General features: G+C 32.3%; 1 protein-coding gene across 2 annotated transcripts in view; it reads right to left on the bottom strand.

Annotated features, from left to right (window-relative positions):
* LOC106457257 (sodium/potassium-transporting ATPase subunit beta-like) overlaps positions 1-15,220 on the bottom strand; it is a 55,739-nt gene extending 40,519 nt beyond the window's left edge. Inside the window, exon 1 of one of the 2 annotated variants that reach the window (XM_022383093.1) lies at positions 15,022-15,220. In XM_022383093.1, the coding sequence (XP_022238801.1) occupies positions 15,022-15,145 (124 nt within the window). In that variant the 5' untranslated portion in view covers positions 15,146-15,220. The remainder of the gene's footprint in view (positions 1-15,021) is intronic. The other variant, XM_013916650.2, reaches the window with a different exon arrangement.
* Positions 15,221-20,285: the final 5,065 nt, after the last annotated feature.

The following is a 20,285-nucleotide window of genomic DNA, read 5'->3' as shown; positions in this document are numbered from 1 at the left end:
TTAATGAAAGTGTTCCAAAACGCGAGATTAATTTCTCGACGACCTAATATCAAGTAGAACATTTGAACATAACAAAAACTCCAGAAGTCAAAATTATAATCAAGCAATACTTAAAGGTGATAACCAAATATACATAAACAATTTTGTTTTCGCGAAATACAAGAAATGGGATAGTCATTCTCCATACATATATTGTTATTAGATTATAATTAATTTTTATTTAACATGTCCATAAAACATTTATTTAGATATAATTTTGAGAAGAAAAATTTATCATTATTTCCTGTCATATGACGGGCTTTCAGCTTGTATTCTATAATCTGTACAAGAGATTGTGTCGAGACCAAACTTTCAATACCGAGACCAATCTTCTAAAAAGCGCAATCCTATCAGGCTGGCATTGTATAGTCAATATTTAACTTTCCAAACTAATTGTTTGCAAATACTCAAGGCCGTTCATGATGGCGTTCAAACATAGCTGTTTTAAATATATTTATCAGTTGGCATATATGACTATACTTTGCCCAATAAAAATAACAAGCTATTTATTTCAATAAACACCCATAACAATAATTTCAAGAACTGTTAAATTTGTTAAAGTTCCACTCAGTCCACTTAGGAAAAGAGATCACAAATAAATGTAGAACAATTATTTTGGTAATGCTTTAAATTGTTTGGCACAGATATTCAGTTACATACGTATGTCACAATATAAATAATCTCTGTTGACATTCAATGAACATATAATAAACCCATTTTCAATGAGGTTTAAATAACGAAATGTAATTTAAATGTAACCGAAAAGGAATTATACTTTTCATTGACGTTCAGTTAATACTTAGCAAAAACGAAATATATTTCTTGATAAGGATTTCCAATTGATATATTTCTGTTTAAATAATTCAATTAATAACAAAAGGTAATTTCAACGCTAACGAATAGCTAAGGTTCAATGCACAGAAAACATTTACTAATGTCATGATTCTTATTGAAACTGATTAAGTTGTTGCAAAGTGCTAATTATCTATAAAACACATCCCTCACCCCTGCCAGATGAAGACCCTCGCTATTACCGCTGATGTTGAAGGGATGTAGGACACCTTCTCTTAGAATGGACGAACTTTAGAAAAGATGGCATTTTCTTTCAAACTTTTCCAAGTATTTTGTTGTCCTAATCGTGATGGAAGTATTTTCAAATCTGATAAAATAAAAGAACGGATTGCTGTAGGCTGAGGACAGGGTCCTTGAGACTGTTGCTGGTGCTTTGTATATGATGCAAAATGAACTGAACGAGTACTTTTCCGTGAAGGCTGGGTGAGTTCACTTTGATCTGTCTGTTGAACAAAAATACTGTTGGTTACCCTTTCAATTGGTTCTGCGTCAGGTAGACTATATTCCTTAAGGCAGATTTCACTTCTTCCAATTCTGGATAATCATTTTCCTACCAAAGAAAACCACAGTTGATCCAGAAAACTAGTCGTGAGATAAATCATGTCGCTGTAAGACTAGCTGTTTTCACAGATAAAATCGATGTGTAGTTATTTGCAACTTCTACCAGAGATGGTGTCGATACCAAGCCCGATATCTGATAATTTGATCTCGAGGACTGGTCCCAAGATCTAATCTCCAATCTGCATTTCCTTCCATTCACTTCTTTACTAAATATTTTAAGTAAGTTTGTTAATAAATATCATTATAATACCATTTCCAAGTTTCCCTGAAGATGAAATATATGTATTCCGAAACGTTCTAAGCCTTTGTAAATAAAAATGGTTTTCGTCTTCTCAACTGTCTTTATCTTTATTAATATATTTCGTTTTCCCTATCATGAATCCACAACAGACAGTTAATTGTCACAATATGTCACGTTATCCAAACATCAAGTATTTTAAGTTATTAATGGTGAGTAAAGGACTATACATCAAAACCAAATAAACTACTTGCATCACACCACTGTATTTGGTCTACATTGTTTATTTCCTTCCTTCTTCCAAGCAGCATTTACGAGCTGCGTATTCTGTGAAACTAGTTTGCTGCAGCGAAAATTGCGAATCAAGAATAGTTTGGGTCTACGCCATATTTTCTTCACCGATATTCACATTTTGGTGAAGAAAAGAAATTCACAAATAAATAATCAGTTAGTCCATTGAATAATAATGGATAATTGATTATGATAATGAGTAAAACATTACGGAAACACCTGAAGTATTTTAGATTATCGGTGGTGAGTAAAGGACTATACATCACAACGAAACAGATATTAACGGTTACAATACTAAATATCGGTTTCTTCGTAGTAGAAATAAAGTACTTTTTTTCATATTACTTTAAATACTTTCTCTTTGAAATGTTGTTTGAGATTAAAAATGGGGAGATGTTACAATTCATTTAAGTAAATAAAAAAGTTTGTTCTAAAATTCTAGCGCGTAAAATCAACAACAAATGTTAACATACTTTAGTGTTAATAATTTCGTTTGAGTTTATTTACTGGTGAAAATTAAATTTATTAGTACATGTCTAAATAAAAGTTATTCATCGGAACCTACTGTAAATACTGTAACTAAAACTAAAAAAGTACTAATACTGCCGACAAAAACTAAGTCGTTGTAACTAGGGGATGAAATATGAAAAAAGTAGTTGGTAAGAGCATGATTAAAACAGTCATATTTAAATGAACACCAGCATCAAGAACACAACTGAAGTTTGATGCAAATAATTATTTACGTCTTCTGCTGCTAAGAATAGAAGTAAAATGTAGAAAATCATTTGATTAGTGACAAAAATAATTATTATAACCAAAGTGCTTTTGAAATTAATGAAAATTTGACCTTCCTTCTTCAGGAGATAAATTGAATTATGAAATTGGCCTTGCTTCTCACTAAAGGTAGTTTCGCGCATGTGCACGATAGGTTTTCTCAAGTTCTAAGTGGTTGTCAAACAAATCCAAGCCCAACCTAGCATTAATTACCTGGTATATAATTGCACAAACCAATTAAATTAATCCAAGTTATTCACTGTATTCTCAAACTATCCCGAAATTAAACAATTAAGAATATTAACATTAACTATTCATAGAGAACACATACATATATTTTCGTAATTCTTGAAATCCGTAATGGACTAATTAATACAAATGGGGAAGGGGGGGGAAGAGATAGAGAAGTAACTCATCTGCAACCTAATGCGATTTTTATCACTAATATTAGACCTAATGGTTTCATTTCTTGGCCAGGTTTTGGCATTTTAAACCCCAAAATTCATAAATCATTATTTTTAATTACTTAATGTTTAAAGCAGTAATTAGCAGATATGTGATTATAAATAAATGAAACGACTGTGAACTCCAGAAAATATTTCAAGGTTATTTTATTTGCTCAACGTTTCAGCTCTACTCCTTCATTAACAGCACACATTTTTTGTAATGAACTATCACCAAAATTAAGACCGCTGTATTTTAAAAAATATACAACGCACAAGGGTGCATCATTCAAGTAATCGTTTTTGTTACAACAAAGCCCGTTTCCCATACGTTAACAATATAATATATACATTATTGTCATATAAAGAAAGAATAGCTTGCATAAACATTGTCATGGTGTGAACGTCTTTTCTAAGCTGTCGAAGAATGATAACTATACTTGTTATAAGACATTAGTATTAGGCCTATTATATACATGCATATTTATATATTTAAACAATACATTCTTTATTCCGTCCCTTAGGACTTGTCAAGAAGAAATGTACAATAGCATTTAACAACACTATGTCCGCCACATCCACTGCCGACGACGCGTTTCGCTCAATACACAGCTCATCATAATAAAAGGAAAGCCTACACAGGAAAGTCAACTAAAATTAAGCAAACTGGGCAAACAATATTTAAGTTATCAACTAAAAATTTAATAAATAAAAACCCTCCATCATATTTCCTCATTATTGGAGAAGCATGATAATTATAAGATGAAAAACACATCTCTACACAGGAAAAATTACAAGAAACCAATAACTTTACGATTTGAGTATCGCCATCCTTCCTCTGGAAGGAAAGTGATTATGAGAAAACTACACAGGATACACAGAACGTGCTCGGATACAAAAACATGGTAGGAAAAACAAATGAGCTAAGACAGTTTTGTCTACTAAATGGCTACACCAATACGTAAATAACACACGTTTTTAACGATTGGAAGAAAAAACAAGAAAGATGAAGTGAAGAAACGTACTCAACAAATAACTAGAAAAACATAATCATACGGTACAGGATTCTCCAGCTACATGCGCGATACCGTACGTCAGCAACGAACTGCCTAAGCAATTACGCAAAGCTGTGAAAAAGTCCTGTCTCCCAATTAAAATCTTACATAAACCAGGTGTGACTTAAAACACTTACTACCTCAACGTTCACGCCCAAAACACATCGCAAAATACAATATTCTGTTAACTCCTCAAATATGAGAGGAAAGTGTTTAATAAATATCATAAACCAACTAAAATGCATACGATGTACGACCATCTATATCGGAGGAACAAGAAGACTTCCATGAATGATGAACAATTCAATGAACACATTTGGGACATGAAGCTGAGTTGGGAAAAAATGCAGTGGCCTAACATTTTCACAAGATCTGATGATTTCTTACATCGGAAAATTTAAGAAATCACTTAATTAAGGAACTAATGAACAAATAAAATGTACACTCCCCACACCTTAAATTTATCAATTTCTTGTAGATAACACCTTAAACATTACTTACTGTCTAATTTTCTTATTTTATTAAACTTTCTCATTTAGACTTTCTTATTACTATACAAGATAATCTTCCTTTGTGCATCAATAATATTTATAGTAAAATATAATCCAATAATGGGTAAATATAATGGATTTAATTTTATAATCTATTTAATTTTTCATAGTTTCTTATATATGATAATTTAAACATTACGAACTCAGTTTTCTTGATTTTATTTGACCTTCCCGTACAATCTTTGCTATTACTATAATAATTCAGGTGGCGTAGTGTTCACCGGAGTGTAAATATGTTTTATGAAGAGAAACAGCCGGTATCCAGTGATAATTGTGCAATTCCTCAACGTTTTACCTTACGGCTTTATCAGGAGGTAGAAATTCCTATTGGACACAAACCCCCATCATAGAACGAAACAGTTGACGTAATTTAACATCACAACAATTCAATGCATATCGTATGATATACAATCACGTTATCAATAATGAAAAATAACAGTAATAAATTTCTAATAAATATATAATCATGGTGAAGAAAATATTCATTTCAAATAAAAAACAAAATATGAACCATTTAGACATTCAAGCCTAATGAATATGTACATGTAAACAGTAAATGTATTTAAAACCACATACATACATTATTACAAAAGAAATAAACTAGAAGGTGTTAAAACGTTTACATATCATATACATAAATCCTCCATTTAAACTAGTTAAAGTGGCAACCCTCTATCACTGTTGATTGAAGTCTTCTCAAATCTGATGAGAAAGGATTCCTTCACTTTCTGGAAAACGTGACATGTTCTTTATACTTTAATACTAAAAGGGGGATTAGGCACACCGTGCCGCATCTGTACTGTTCTCAACCTCACCCATCATTGTAGCACGGAAACGTTCTAACATAACAAGTTTCTAACATATTTTTTGTTCCTTTTACTATTCAAGATATTATTTCTTTATACAACAATAATGCTTAAATTACATTGTTACGCAAGTGTCATGGCTTTGTAATAATGGGAATGATCATGTGCAAGATATACTCTTGTGCATGGCTTAATTCTTAGAGGACTGCTCTATAGTCCTAATCACCATTGGTATTAATTAGGATTTAGCATAAGAATGCAAAGTGTGCTTTGTCACCAAATAAACATTCAAGTAAGATTTATCCAGAAATTCTGATGTAACCATTGACTAGATGTCTATGCATGCTTGTATGTGTTGGAAGCAGGGAAATAGTGAGCATAGCTTTGGTTCCACATGTTATCATCATGATTATCAATCTTTCAGAAATGGTTATTATCGTAATAAACTACTGATTTTACTTAGTGGAGGGATAGGTATTTTTAAAACAATACCAATTCAGAGAAAACACACAAGAGATACATTGAATGGTCTTGCAGTTACTTCACAGAATCGATAAAATACCTGAAAGACGGTTTAGAAATATCTTGTTTGTTTGTTCTGTTGACAACTTTATACATGATAAAATAAAAAAGATAAAGAACAGTAACTCGTTACTAGCCTTTCTGAACTCACTAGTCACTTTTCTTGACTTCTACTGCCCCGTGTTACTTGCTACTCACTACAGAACAAAGGTTAACCTCTCGTATCACCATGAATGAGCCAGTTGTTTTAGAACTAATGGTTTTAGGACCATTGGGCCTTAGGTATGTAGACATGGCACCATTCTTAGAATACCACGGTCTTAATTTGAGTGATGAGAGTTCATTACAAAAAAATAAGTAAAAAATAAAATAAAAATATCCTCCTGGCGAAAGTGTAAAGCCGAAACAAAGAATAAATAAAACAACTTCGAAAGATTTTCTGGAGTCCACAGTCATTTCATTTATTCTTAATTATGAGTACTATACTACAGTCAGCATTATGTAAATTAAAAATGTCAAACATATGATTAATTTAATTGTACTGTCGTAATAATACGAAAGTCCTGAACCGCTTTGTGAAAAATAAAAATGTATATTATTATTTTTCACCAAAGGTTCAGGACTTCCCTGTGTATGATAATAACCCGTAGGTATGGTATGAATTTTAATATGTTTTATGAAAGCTTGGCTTAGCATTTTCTGTGCGTTAAGACGAATGGCCTGTTCCTTTAAGACTACATTTGTTCACACAAATAATTGTGTTAAATTTAATATTAACATTATTGTTTCCTTTTATAAAACAAATATATGAAACAATACAAATTTATATATATAGATAAGTTGGATTCGTCAACTAAACTTTCATTCTAAACAATACATATATATATATAGATAGATAGATAAGTTGGATTCGTCAACTAAACTTTCATTCTAAACAATACAAATATCCACTGACGTCTCCAAAACTACTTTATTTTGATAAGCTATTTTTTGTCAAAGAATTAAAATTGTGTGTTTCACCCATAGCATTCATATAGTTGTATTCCTATATTGTGTGATGTATATTATGTGTGCTCTTGAATCAGAAAACTTCTCTTCCGTTTCTTTGGATAACTGAATGTTAACACTTCTCCCGCGTGTTTACGCTCAAATGATGTTCTGTATTAAGTGTTTAAATTAATCACAACTTTTATGCATGTTTTTATCTCTGGAATGTAGATTACGTAATTCTAGGAATGCTTTTCAGTATTATATGGTGGAAGTATGAACTTCTTAAGTAGAAAATACGAGTCTAGTTTACAATTTCTGTTTATAGACATAAAACATGTTATAACTTTTAAGAATACGGTCTCAAGCTCGTTTTCTATCATTTCAGACTATAATTTTGCACAACTTTTCATGCAGTATTATTTTTCAGTAGTTTCTAATGCTATAAAACAAAAGGCGATTTTCTTATCGACCTATCCATTTCGCTTTTGGTGTTTCAAAGTTTCTACTAAGAACATCAAGAAAAAATGTCGTTACTTAGATCTGCACATGTGCAATTAGCTCGCATTAAAACTATATATGTATAAGTAAAATTAAAATAATTTTGCTCAGCTGGCATAACTTTAGTCTCACGACCAAAGCCAGAAACTCGGTACATGTGACCGACTTACTACACGTGAGGTATTTATAACATCAGAATCAACTGTAGTTCTGGCTAAAAATAAAAGTTCACAGTGACAAAGATGGTTCTCGAAAAAATAACTGCATTGGTACGTTCTTTGTTAACTTACCAGGTCTATTACAGTACTGAGTAAAACTTTTATATATGTATAAGCTTGTTAGAAAAGAAAGTTCAGGAAAATGACGAATAACAAATGCATAATAAAGTATTATAGAATACAGTAATAAAAGATTATAGGTCTAAAACTTGTGACAAAAATCACGTTAACTGCAGATGATTTTTTTTATCACATTCCTCTGAATGATACCTTGATGCTTGGGGTCTCGTGCTTGCTAGGTCTGGTGCTAATAAAGTTATTTCCAGTAAAGGTTGCTAAAAGTCTGGCTGATGTTGATTTCAGTTTATAATTGTTTGCAAAGAAAGACAGAAATTGGGGTGGGGAGAACTAGTGCAAACTTTAAGCCCGTATTCACTGGTTTTAACTTAACTTAAGAATGAGTGAGAATCTAACTATCGAAAACTTGAAATCTGCACGATATTTCATCAGAAATTACACAACAGCTACGTAACCGTAAACTACTAGTCTCCAGTGGCTTTCACAAGAGCTGGATTTGTTACTCTGGCTGTCAAAGGCCTGGGAGTCATATACATACAGCCCCATCAGGTGTCAGATTCGCCAGATACCACAACACCTTGTCGTCTGTGATTGCCTTACACCGAGTTTGATCCTTGGCAGAAGAACTCGATCAGCCATTCTGAGTGCACCAAACCGTGGTAGTTCTTCATCCTAAGTCTGTGTCAGCAAAGAGAAAAAAGTCATGAACCTTTGCTGCATTAGCAAAAGTCTGATGTTCAGAAGTGAACTTCTCTTAGACTCAAACTCTCTCAAACAATCATATCCCTTCTATGATAAAAACTTTTTCTTGGTTGTAAATTCTTCAAATTGTAGAAGGTGCCATTTCTCTAACAACAAAGCCTTCTAAAACTTAAACACAAGAGTAGGAAACGGAATGCTCTGCAATATCTTGTGAAAACGGCACCAAAAGTTTCTCCTTTGTATCCATTATGTGTTATTTTTAAATAAAACAGATATTCTTCAGGTTGATGGGATAGGTTTACAGAATAATGGAAGTTCTAATAAGATATTGATTATGAAGTACTCCTGAGTTCTCTAGCTTTGGTTCGGTTTCAAAAAGCAAGACTAGGTAAAATGTAAAACAGTGAAAACATTTATGTAAAAATTAAAAAAATCAAAATAATGTGTGTATTGGACAAAGGCACCACATTTACTATATATTTAAATCTCTAAACTATAATAAGAACTTAAGATAATAAGTATCCATGTTAAAGGTTAAACTTTAGGAGAGTATTACTAGTTACAGAATGTTTGTTTGTTTGTTTTGTAGTTATGCACAAAGCTACACAATGCTCTGCCCACCACGGGTATCGAAACCCGGTTTCTAGCGTTATAAGTCCGCAGACATACCGCTGTGCCACTGGGTGGCAGTTTCAGAAAGAAGTTGAACTTCACTTTCCAAATTAAGGGCTAGTGCTTGAATGAGCTAAGATATCATAGTACTATATATCAAATTCTATATTGCTTTGTTCTCAGGATGCAAGCACCACATAGGTCATTGTTGGTTAATTCCACTGAAACATAAGGGAGCTTATAGCATTGAGGCATCACCTCACTTATCATTGGAGAACGCTATTGTCGATATCTTTACCCAATGTGCAACATTACAATGCTACATTACATAGGCAGAACAGGGGGTTATCTGCAGAGAATAACAAAAAATAAAAGCAACTAGAATGAAATCAACTTAACGACCTTCTTGACCACGTGTTTTGTCAAAATTGCTCATACCAGAAGAGACAAATTCCGAATAATATATCAATATAAGAAATTCGCATGATATATACAAGATATTCAGATAGATTTTATAAGTATTCCAATTATACCATAGCTTTAAACTACAAACATAAAAGAAAGAAGAGATTAATTCATGCCCTTTTCCATAGATACACAAATATTGAATACCAAAACGTTTGTAAGGCCTCTGTAAAAAGAGTTATTTGGCGAGCCACGAACCCTCCTTCCTGATAGGTAGATATAAAAGTCAATAAAAAATTTAAACCTTTAGAAGTGCAGGAACGGTTACACTAGCCAATCTTCCTTATGTAAACATTACAATTTGCCAGGTTCTTTTCCTATATCAAGTAATACATATTATACCAGGGTTCTGGCGTTATTATTTTTCAATTTATGTGGCATATGGGGAATTTGCTGTACCCGTAGTCGTCGCTTGACTCGCAGTATGGCGGATAAACAGTTCTCAGCGAGCGAGTGACGTCACATGAAAGTATTCTATAGGAGATAGTTTATCAACACAAAACTAGTCAGCATAAAGCGCGGTCATGTGTGTAACTGAAAATAAGTTTGAGACCTTTAATATTACATGCAAGATTTTGCTTAATGATAAACCCCATTTTCCCGGGAAGATGTGCTATAAAAGTTGAATAAAGTGTTGTATTTATACGCTTACTTTTAAATTACGTCGAATTCCCAAGTTCCGCTGGATGACATTCCTTACCATCAGCCCATTTGGGCTGAGGAGAATTGATATAGTTCTTACTTGCAATTTTCAGCCGTGTATATGTATAGTCTTTGTTATGCAATGTGAGCTAATATGTTACTAAAATATGTTGCTAAAACGCGCAACAACGGAGAGTTCTCGAGTATGATTTTTCAGTCATTTATGTTCCATCTCTTATTGAGTAAAAAAATTAAAACCATCATCCATATGCTGTTGCGAAATCATATCAAAATTTATTGTGTTACGGTGATAATTTAAATAAATAACTTGTATTGAAAGTAAAAAAACTAAAAATAAATTAATAAATTTTTACCAATCCGTTCAAATGGTAACAGTAATATTACGGTGTAGCATACCATTCTTTGAATTGATATTTACGTAATAAAACGTAACCCGTGACGTCATAGTGCGTGTTGAAGTGTCGTAGACTGTGCTATTTTAAAACTAACTCTCCCACTCAACAGAGAAAGTCCAAAGAACTAAATTAATTCAAGGACTTTGGAAACACATATACAATTCTATAAATGTTGCATTATCAGCTTACTAAGGTTCCAATCTAAAACACTCTTTCCGTACACTTAACTTCCAATCTACCGTATTTTTCTTTAAAATTATAACACCAACATGAGTACACCAATTTGTTTTTATTTTTCATCTAGAAAAATTATCTTGAAAATTGAATTACACAAAACAGACTTGTATATTGACAATTGGGCGGTTATTAGAACGAGTTTTCTCTCTCTCTCTCTTTTATATATATAAAATATGTTTAATACTTCAATGCATCTAACACTTTTATTCAGTTTAAAGTCAAAGTCTTTTGAAACTGCAAAAATCAAATATGATAATACCAAAAAGTCTGACTTTTAACAGTTCCTATTGTTATACACGAGCTATTTTCGTAATTGTGATGGTCACGCCCCAACTTGAACAAATATATTTCAGTTACTTCTCATAAAATAAATTGAGAAACTCAGTTTCGCAATATTATTAGTTAGATGTGACGTGGAAATTGAATAATTTTTCTAAAAGCCATTGCTTAGGATAGTTTGAAATAGATCTAAAGGGAGCGAATAACGAAAAATTAAAAACAAACATTTGAACCAACATACGTAAATGAAATCTTAAATTGGTTATTGAATACACGATATAACATAAGAAGTAACAATGGCATCGAAAACTGGTGACTCTTCTCTCTGGAGTTTAGGTTTATATCTCCTTATAAATAACTTGACTTTTAATATCCTTTTCTTTATCTATATCTTCAAAAAATATAGTTGTATACTTTTAAATTACACCGATTGTTTATTTTTAGATGATGTAAAACTTTTATTCTGGCTAGTAGTCAGAATCTGATCTTGAGGCATAACAATTAAGTCAGTACATTGAATACTATAGGATATCCATGTAGAAAAATGTTAGCTCATGGTTGCTGTTGATACTACATGAAATTGTCTTTAGTATTATTCATTTCAAGATTTTTTTTTTTATCTTACGAGACTGAGTTCAGCATTAAATCTGTTTTTAGTTCCTTTAAATAATAATTATTAGTATTGAATTGGCCAAACTTACCATACTTCCAAAAAAAAAAAAAAGAGTCAAATCACTAGCAATATTCACAAAAAGTAGCAGAAAACTATTTTTCTATTAATTTTTTTGATAGTTGAAATCATATTTTTTGGAATGATACTGCAGCTGCATTGAACTTGAGATCAAACTGTAAAGGATATTTAGTACTTAAGGTACAGAATACAAGCACAATAAATTTTATGTAGGAAGCATTTTAAGAATTGCATATTGTAAAATATTAAAATGTTCATACTATATGCTAAGTATCTGAACAAATGATAGGAGTTGGTTTATTTATGGCTATCAGCTGCAAACAACTCTAGTGATCCCCCCACCCCCAATTTTCATTTTACACAATGTATACTTTTTCTGAGGCTGCAACAGGAAATTCTCCAAATATTAACAGTACTTAACGTTTTACACATTTTTATGAGATCCTTTAAAATAAAATGTATATATAAGTGATTTATTACATATTTAGCTGAAAAGAACATTAATAACATAACTCCGTAATCCAGAAAATATTTGGATAAACTTCTTTTGCACATTTTTTAGAAAATCACATCATTTTTATAATAAAAGTGAGGATAGTACTCTAATAATTAAATTAACCCATAACACTTTCTCTTAATAACTCTATTCAACATGCATGAAAAACCTTAAATAGTTACATTTGCAGAGGGTAATACAGAACAATTAATTTGGGCGGCGGTAATCGAGAGCAAACAACGCAAGTTTCCGCGTGGCAGAAACTTGCCGAGAATTGAGTTGGGGATTGTAGGGAGCGCTCGCAGAAAAATAAACTATCAGATACATTTAATCGAAAATCTAATAGATACTTTTAAATATTATGATATATCTATGTGCATCTACTCAGATGGATTTCGAAGTATAACAAAACACCAAAAGAGAAAAAAATATAACCAAAATTTTTGATTTTATTATTATACTTTTTATTGTTTTGATTTCTGGTCTAACTTTTTCGTGAATTAGATTTTCAAATTTGAGCGCCTAAATTTTGCGCTCCAAAGCTGTAAACGCTCCCAAGTCTAGCCTGTATTATCCCCTGATTTGAAAATCAAATGTATTGTGAAAAAATATAGAAAGAGGAAGTTATTATATTAAATAAACTATTCAATTTTTATTAATATAAGCAATTTATATGAGAAGAAACCAACTGAGGTAGTGAAAACAATGTAAAGACTTAAAGCATACATTTTTGTACTACATGCTAACAAGATGTAATAATTGCACTTTTCTGTTGCTGATTCTGTGAAAAAACAAGATAAAGGTGGAGAACGATAAAGTAATCTTATACACTATATACCTAAAACTGGCTTAAAATGAGTAACCCAAAACTTTGAAATAAAGTAAATGTAATTTTATAATGTTTAACTGGTGTTTAGTACATGATTATCAACAGGGACATTTTCTAGATTATTAAAACATAATTTTAATAACATACTCTATATAACAAAGGAGTAAGATGCTCTTCCACAAATTTCATGAATTTTATGGTTACAAAACATGTTTTCTCTTTTTGTATACATGAACACCAATGAATACTCATGTAATACAGAATCAATTTAAGAATAAGTTATAAACAAATGAAATAAAACACACGGGTTTGTACAGATAAAATCACAAATGTGATAAAGTTTGCTTCTATGAGAAACACATAGGTATAGAAGATAAAGTCCTTGCACTATAAATGACTTTTATACCTTACCCAAGATTATTTTTGGATATGCTAGAAGCTGCCAGAATGTTTTTCTTATGTTACAGAAACTAGAAGTATATAAAATTGATTAAACAGTATACAAACATTTCTGCATATTCTTCTGTTATGTTTTCATGAAAATCATGTTTGTAACACAATCAAAATACTATATTATAAAATATTTTTGTATTATTAAATGTCATATTTGCATTAAATGTTTTCTAGATATAGAGAATTATTTACTCTAAAATTAAAGATATTTTCTATTAAACACTATTACTGCTTCTTACATCTAAAATGTTTAAGTTTCTTTAAGATACACCTATAACAATTTTAAATAAAAATGAAACTATAAAATTACTTCTCAGCTTTACTTCAAATCTTGTGCTATAAATCCACAATATACTTAATTATCTGTACAAAACTAACAGTAGTCTCCAAACTTTCATACCTTACCAAAGACCAAGTACATTTTTATTTATAGATATACAACATTAGCTGGTTAATTGTCTGTCTGACTAAGGGCACTAACTTACACAAAACTTAATGACCACCAAATCAACAAATCCTAAGTTAACTGGCTCCTTTGGATTTTTAAGGACTGGAATTTAATGATTAGTGGATTCGTATCTCAAGTTGTAGCCTCAACTAATTTTTCTGTACATACTGAAAAACCTTCGGAAAAAGGTAAACTTTCTTTGCCTTATGGTAATATGTAGGTAAAGAATGAACAAACATTTCAAAGGCTTAGCACACTGACACAGTACAAACATATTTTAATAATTCTAACTCAGTAAGTGTAATTGGTTTTTATACAAACTAATAATAAAATTATAACAGCAAAATACATTTTCGTTTAATTTACAACGCATTCTACTCTCTAGTATTCGTTTTTTTTAGTTTTTTCTTATGCGCCTTAAATGAACTAACGATACACAGAATAGCGCCACCAAAATAATTAATTAGATATTGAATATTTTACGTATCTTGTGGGTCAATTTCAATTTAACTCGAACTTGATGGATTACGTTGCAGGGTAGTAGTGGTAACTAACATTATTAAGTTTATTACAACATTTCAGTAATTTAAAATTCAGGAATAGTGCATAACTGGTAGTTAATATTTGCAACATAATCTATCTAAATACTAAGACAATAGTATTGCAAAATATAACTTCGAATTTTATCAGATAAGAGTTTTCTACAAAGATAGAAATTTTGAACAGGACTTAAATATTAGCACAAACGTTAGATCATACTTTACTGACTCATTACCTTATGGCTTTAACCTTAGGCAAAGAAAAACGATGAAACAATAGCATTTTAAAAACGTACCCCAACTAATTCCCGTTCTTCCACAAAACTGTCGTGTTCGAGGATTCCATATAAATTCTTTTGTACTTTGCCATTTTGTTTTATCTTCTTGTGTTTCATAGTACTGTATGTCTTTCTCTGCCATCTCTAAAGTTTTAGCTGCTGCAAGCAGACAGGCGATCGATTAACTACAACTGAACTGACACGAAAGGATACCGGCTTAGCGTTTCACCAAAATTAACGCGAGATGGCGTTTGTCAAATGTAGTTTACATTTTACAGTCTATCAAAGTTATTACATTCACGCACATATATATATTTAACACGTATGGTATCTTGATTTGAAAAATGCAAATAAGTAAAATTATAATAAAAAAATAGGTTTTTACATTGAATTACATAGCGATTAGCAAGCAGTTCTAGATGCGAAATGTTATTATTTGATATGATATTATGTATATTTCCCATTTAAACTTTTACATTGATTTCAAAATGTAAATTCTATTATCTCCGTTGATTGTCATATATATATATAACCTATGATAGTGCTTTCACTGTATCAGCAAAAACTCTTCAGCCAGTTAGTGTTTTAAGAATCCCCCAGCTGAATATCTATAGAATTCTCCACGAGATTTGTAATAACACTCATATTCTGTCTTTATTAGAACAACAATTTTTAATATTTGGAAAACACGTTTAGATAAACCTATGTATAATATATAAACGTACATTGAATGTAGTCCTTTCCATCTTTACTTCCCACCGAGAACGAAATACAGTAAGGAATGATCATATTTTTTACTAGTGACTGCTTAAAATACTATATTAAAGTTGTATTATACATTATCATTCCCCTGCTTAATTAATGTTCCACTAATCTTCATAGATAATCAGCTGATGTCAGCAGAAGTTGGAAAATACTGACTTTGAAATAGTTATGTTAATTAGCATTATGTTATTATTTTTCTAAAGAAACACACTTAGCATCGTACAAGAACAATTACTAAACAGATTTTGAGCGATAAAAATGAAAGTCTTTGTCTTTTCAGAAGGGCGTGACTTCCTGTAATTATAAAAGGAAAACAAATGGCTGGCCATTGGAAATATTGCCACTTATTCGTTACTTGGTCATAAACTTGATTACAAAAAGAAAAAAGTCATTGTAATAACCAAGAACATATAGGAAAAAGGAAAAAAAACGAAATGTTAGGAGGGGGTGGGGGTGGAGGCTCATAAAAAAAAATTCAAAATACTGCACACATCTTAATTTGAGTATATCATATTTTACTGCTGATTCCTTCTGGCATGTCAAAAGTTTTTGCATTGGCTTCCATCAAAACCAAACATCGATCTCGCCTTGAGGTAGAAGGAGGTTTACTGATTCTCGTCGTGCATCAAACCCGTTCTCACTAATGAATAAGCAGTATCTCACATAGAATGCCGTTACTGTATACCTACATGCATAAAAGTTTGAACCCTGGTGTACAAGAATTTTTAACATTACGGGTCTGCGAACTTAAACTTCATAAAAGTTGTTTTGGTTTTAATAACTGATTTTCCATAATTCAGCTACGCAGATTTCGAAAATAATATTATTATTTTTTCTATCGCGTAAGGATTTTTTTTTTTTTTTTTTTTTACATCGGGAGGAAAAAAAACTCTTACTTATTATTTCGTTTACCACAATGAACATTTTTATTGTTATGTTTGTTAACAAAAATAAAACAAACTGAAGAATAGGGAAGAACACTGATGTCAAATCCTGATTTTGTGTGCGTGTGTGTGAAAGCTACGTCTTTTATTCTCAAAACTACGTGTTTTGGTCTTTCTTTTATGTATTGCGTCTGGAGCATCTCGTTTCAATGACCAACAGTAATCAGCCATTATGCTGATGTTCCACTTTCTCTAATACCTCCTCTCTATTTCCCTGATGTCGTGATGAAACCTTTTCCCTTGTTCTTCACTGAGAGCAACGAGATTTTCAGGGAAATAGTCAGTATGTGAGTGTAAGAAATGAACTTTCAAGTTCATATTACAACCCAATTATTTGAATTTATCGAGTATGTAATTGACAATATTTTCGTAATTTGAGTCCTTGTTGTTTCTTAAGAATTTGTCAATAACATCTTTAAAGTCAATCCACGATTATTTTTTAACTTTCTTCACTGTCCTTTCGAACTGTTCATCCGAAGTCAATTTCTTAACCTGAGGCCCAACAAAAATCCCTTCTTTAAGTTTTGCTTATGAAAGAGCTGGGAATTGCCCCCATAGATACTTGAAACAGTCGTCACCTTTGTCTAAGGCCTTTACAAACTATTCCATCAAGCCTAGTTTTACGTGAAGTGGTGGTAATAGGACTTTCTTTGTGTCAACCAAAATTTCACGTTCAATGTTTTTCGATCCTGGTATCAGGCTGACTCTGCGTGATCATTGCTTCTTTATCCAGTGCTGATTTCGTGCTCTGCTGACCCATTCACACCAAAAACATGGAAACTTTGTATAACCGGATTGTTGACCCAACAATATACAAAGGACTTTTAAGTCTCCACAAAATAGCCAACCAAGTTATTTGTATTTGACTTTATTAAGAAGTTCGAGATTTTCTTACGTTTCCTTCAAGTGAACCGAATGAGCAATAGGAACAGATGCATATATGTTACCATTGTGAAGGAGAAAACCTTTAGACTTCTTTTGGAGGAGTCAATGAACAATCGCCACTCACTTGGTTCATAGATTGCAGCTCCTAGCATTGGTATTAATTCAGCAATATTGTTGCAATAAACCAGTGAACCTTCTTGCGAAAAGTATGATATAAATTCTTTCTCACCATTCCTGTACCAGTAAAATGACGTCCCTGGAGAAAGTAAGTTATTAGCCCGAAGTCTGGACTCAAAATCTCAGAAGTATCATTTGGAAGGCCGAAATCTCTAACCAAATCATTAAGTTCACCTTGTGTAAAAAGTTGTGGTTCACCAGATGTTTCAGGTTGAAAACAATCCCTATCATCATTTCTATTTACATCAGATTCAGAATCCGATGAAAATGTATCAAGAGTCTCCGGTGGAGTGGGTACAGATACATCAGGTCCATGAGCAACAGGTATTATAGCAGATTGAAGGTTCGGATAAGAAATTTCCTTTTTACTTCGAGTGTTGTAGCATTGCATATTACATTACATGAGCAACAATAGTAGTCATCTCCGTGGTTTCTAGGCTAACGCCAGACCATTGGAATTCCAAAAGGCAAAATATTTTTCTTACCTTTAGTCAACTGTCTCAACTCTTCGACACAAACGGTGAAAACTTTGTGCAGAGCCCATAATTTGTCTTGGTCCTCAAGTTTTATTCCAAAATACGCGTAATATGCTTTTTTTGACGAATTCCGTAATGTTTTGCCTTTGTTTCTTTACAACAAATTTACTAAAAATATAAGAGAATATGTTTGGATCATTAACACAACCTCTTGTTGCCATAGCAACGAATAAATAATATTGAAAAGAAAAAAAAGTCAAAGTGCACTCACAAACAAATACTATCCAGAAATGACACATCATGCGGCCTGTTAACCGTTTATATACTAGAGTTATGTTTCTCGTGGATTCTAGAAGGATCGATGAGACTCTCACGTCGCAATTGGTCTAGAGAAATCTATAGCCAATGGCTGTCAAGATTTTAAGCATAACAAAATGTGGCTCGACTTCGATGAAAATGATTCATTATATAAAAGTATATATGACATTTTGTGAAAAATCTGTACGTGATGGAGAAAAATGGATATCATTTTGTGAGTCAACGTAAAGGAATTACTGTAGAACATATAAAAATTTCAAGATATTAAAACTATCGCAGGCCTGTGTATTTAGTGATAGTAGCATATATGAAGCAAGAAAGGCGGTGTCTAAAACATTTGAAAACACTGTGGGATAGTGAAGATATAACAGCATTCAAATATATAAACGCAAAAAGTTTATTACCAAACTGATTTCATTTAGTTTTTACTTCAGTTCTACTAATTTTATGCAGTAGAGTAAACAACTTTTTATTCCAAATAGATGAAGAAGAATTCTTAATTTATCGCTATTTACTTTATCTAACTTTTGTTCCTGCTAGCTTATCCTAATCAACAACAACCAACAGTCGTGTTCTCCAAACATAAACCCTTTTTCAAGCAGTCCGCTGATTATCGGTGTTTTTCCATCCCAGAAAATCCTGAAGTATGCACACGATGTTTGTTATCACTGTTCTCTTTCGTTTTGTATGTTTTAGGAGTTAACACTGCTGTTGATACCGTGAATCTTCTATCATTTGGATCCTGTTGAAACGCTAGAGGAATTCTTTTGTTTTTGTCGATTCTTTGAGGTTGTTTACCCTATTATTGATTTGACTATCCTTCTTTGTTGTCATTTGCATAAGCTGCTTTAACTGCGTTAGACTCTATTTTGACCTCTTCTGCGACTTAACTTTCACGGTCACGGTTTTTTGGTTTTTTTGTCGTGATCCCATCCACATCTGCTTCACTGGTAATATTCCAAGCATTTTGCGACTGATATAAGCATTTTTAAAGAAAAGCAGTGTGTTCTCAGAGAAGTCGCATTAGAACAATAAGCTGTATTCTGATAAATTTACAGGATATGCAACAAAATCTTTGATTTAACTGGTTGAGATCAGTTTAGCAAACGCGCTCTAGTTAAGTCAGAGATCACTTATTGAGTAAAATATACGCACCTTGCATGAGGAGGTTCAATGCAGGGACGGGCTCATGAATTCGGGAGACGAGTGAGTCTACTAGTAAAGCAAGTAAAAGTGTGTTTGAGCAGCAGTCTGAGGCGGAAACGAAAACACAGGGGAGGGGGGTAATGTATGAGAGAGGTGTCCCTCTTGGAATTTCAGGGCGCTCTACAAGAAATTAAAACAAAAATTAATGCCAAAATGGTTTATTCTGGAGCATTTTTGAGAATGATTTAAGAAAAAATAAATGATCTAGCAAGCAAAACACAAAATGTGCATGTATGTCTGATAACATGGTTTGATGTTTTCACGAGAAGAGAAACAAGTTTGAGATTTCGTTTTTCCATTGCTCAGCATGTTCAGACTGATTCTAACGATGTGCATGACTTGCAGCCAGATTCTGGGTTATCACTAAAAAGGATGCTGAAGGGAGACTGGGTTGGTTATGCAGTCTTAGAAATTAACGTTTTAGGTAAATAGGCTTCCAATATACCAGGCCCGGCATGGCCAGGTGGTTAAGGAGCTCGACTCGCAATCTGAGGGTCGCGGGTTCGAATCC

Source organism: Limulus polyphemus, unplaced genomic scaffold, assembly GCF_000517525.1.
Source record: "Limulus polyphemus unplaced genomic scaffold, Limulus_polyphemus-2.1.2 Scaffold308, whole genome shotgun sequence".
NCBI classification, from domain to species: domain Eukaryota; kingdom Metazoa; phylum Arthropoda; class Merostomata; order Xiphosura; family Limulidae; genus Limulus; species Limulus polyphemus.
This window is presented reverse-complemented; position numbering and strand designations above follow the sequence as displayed.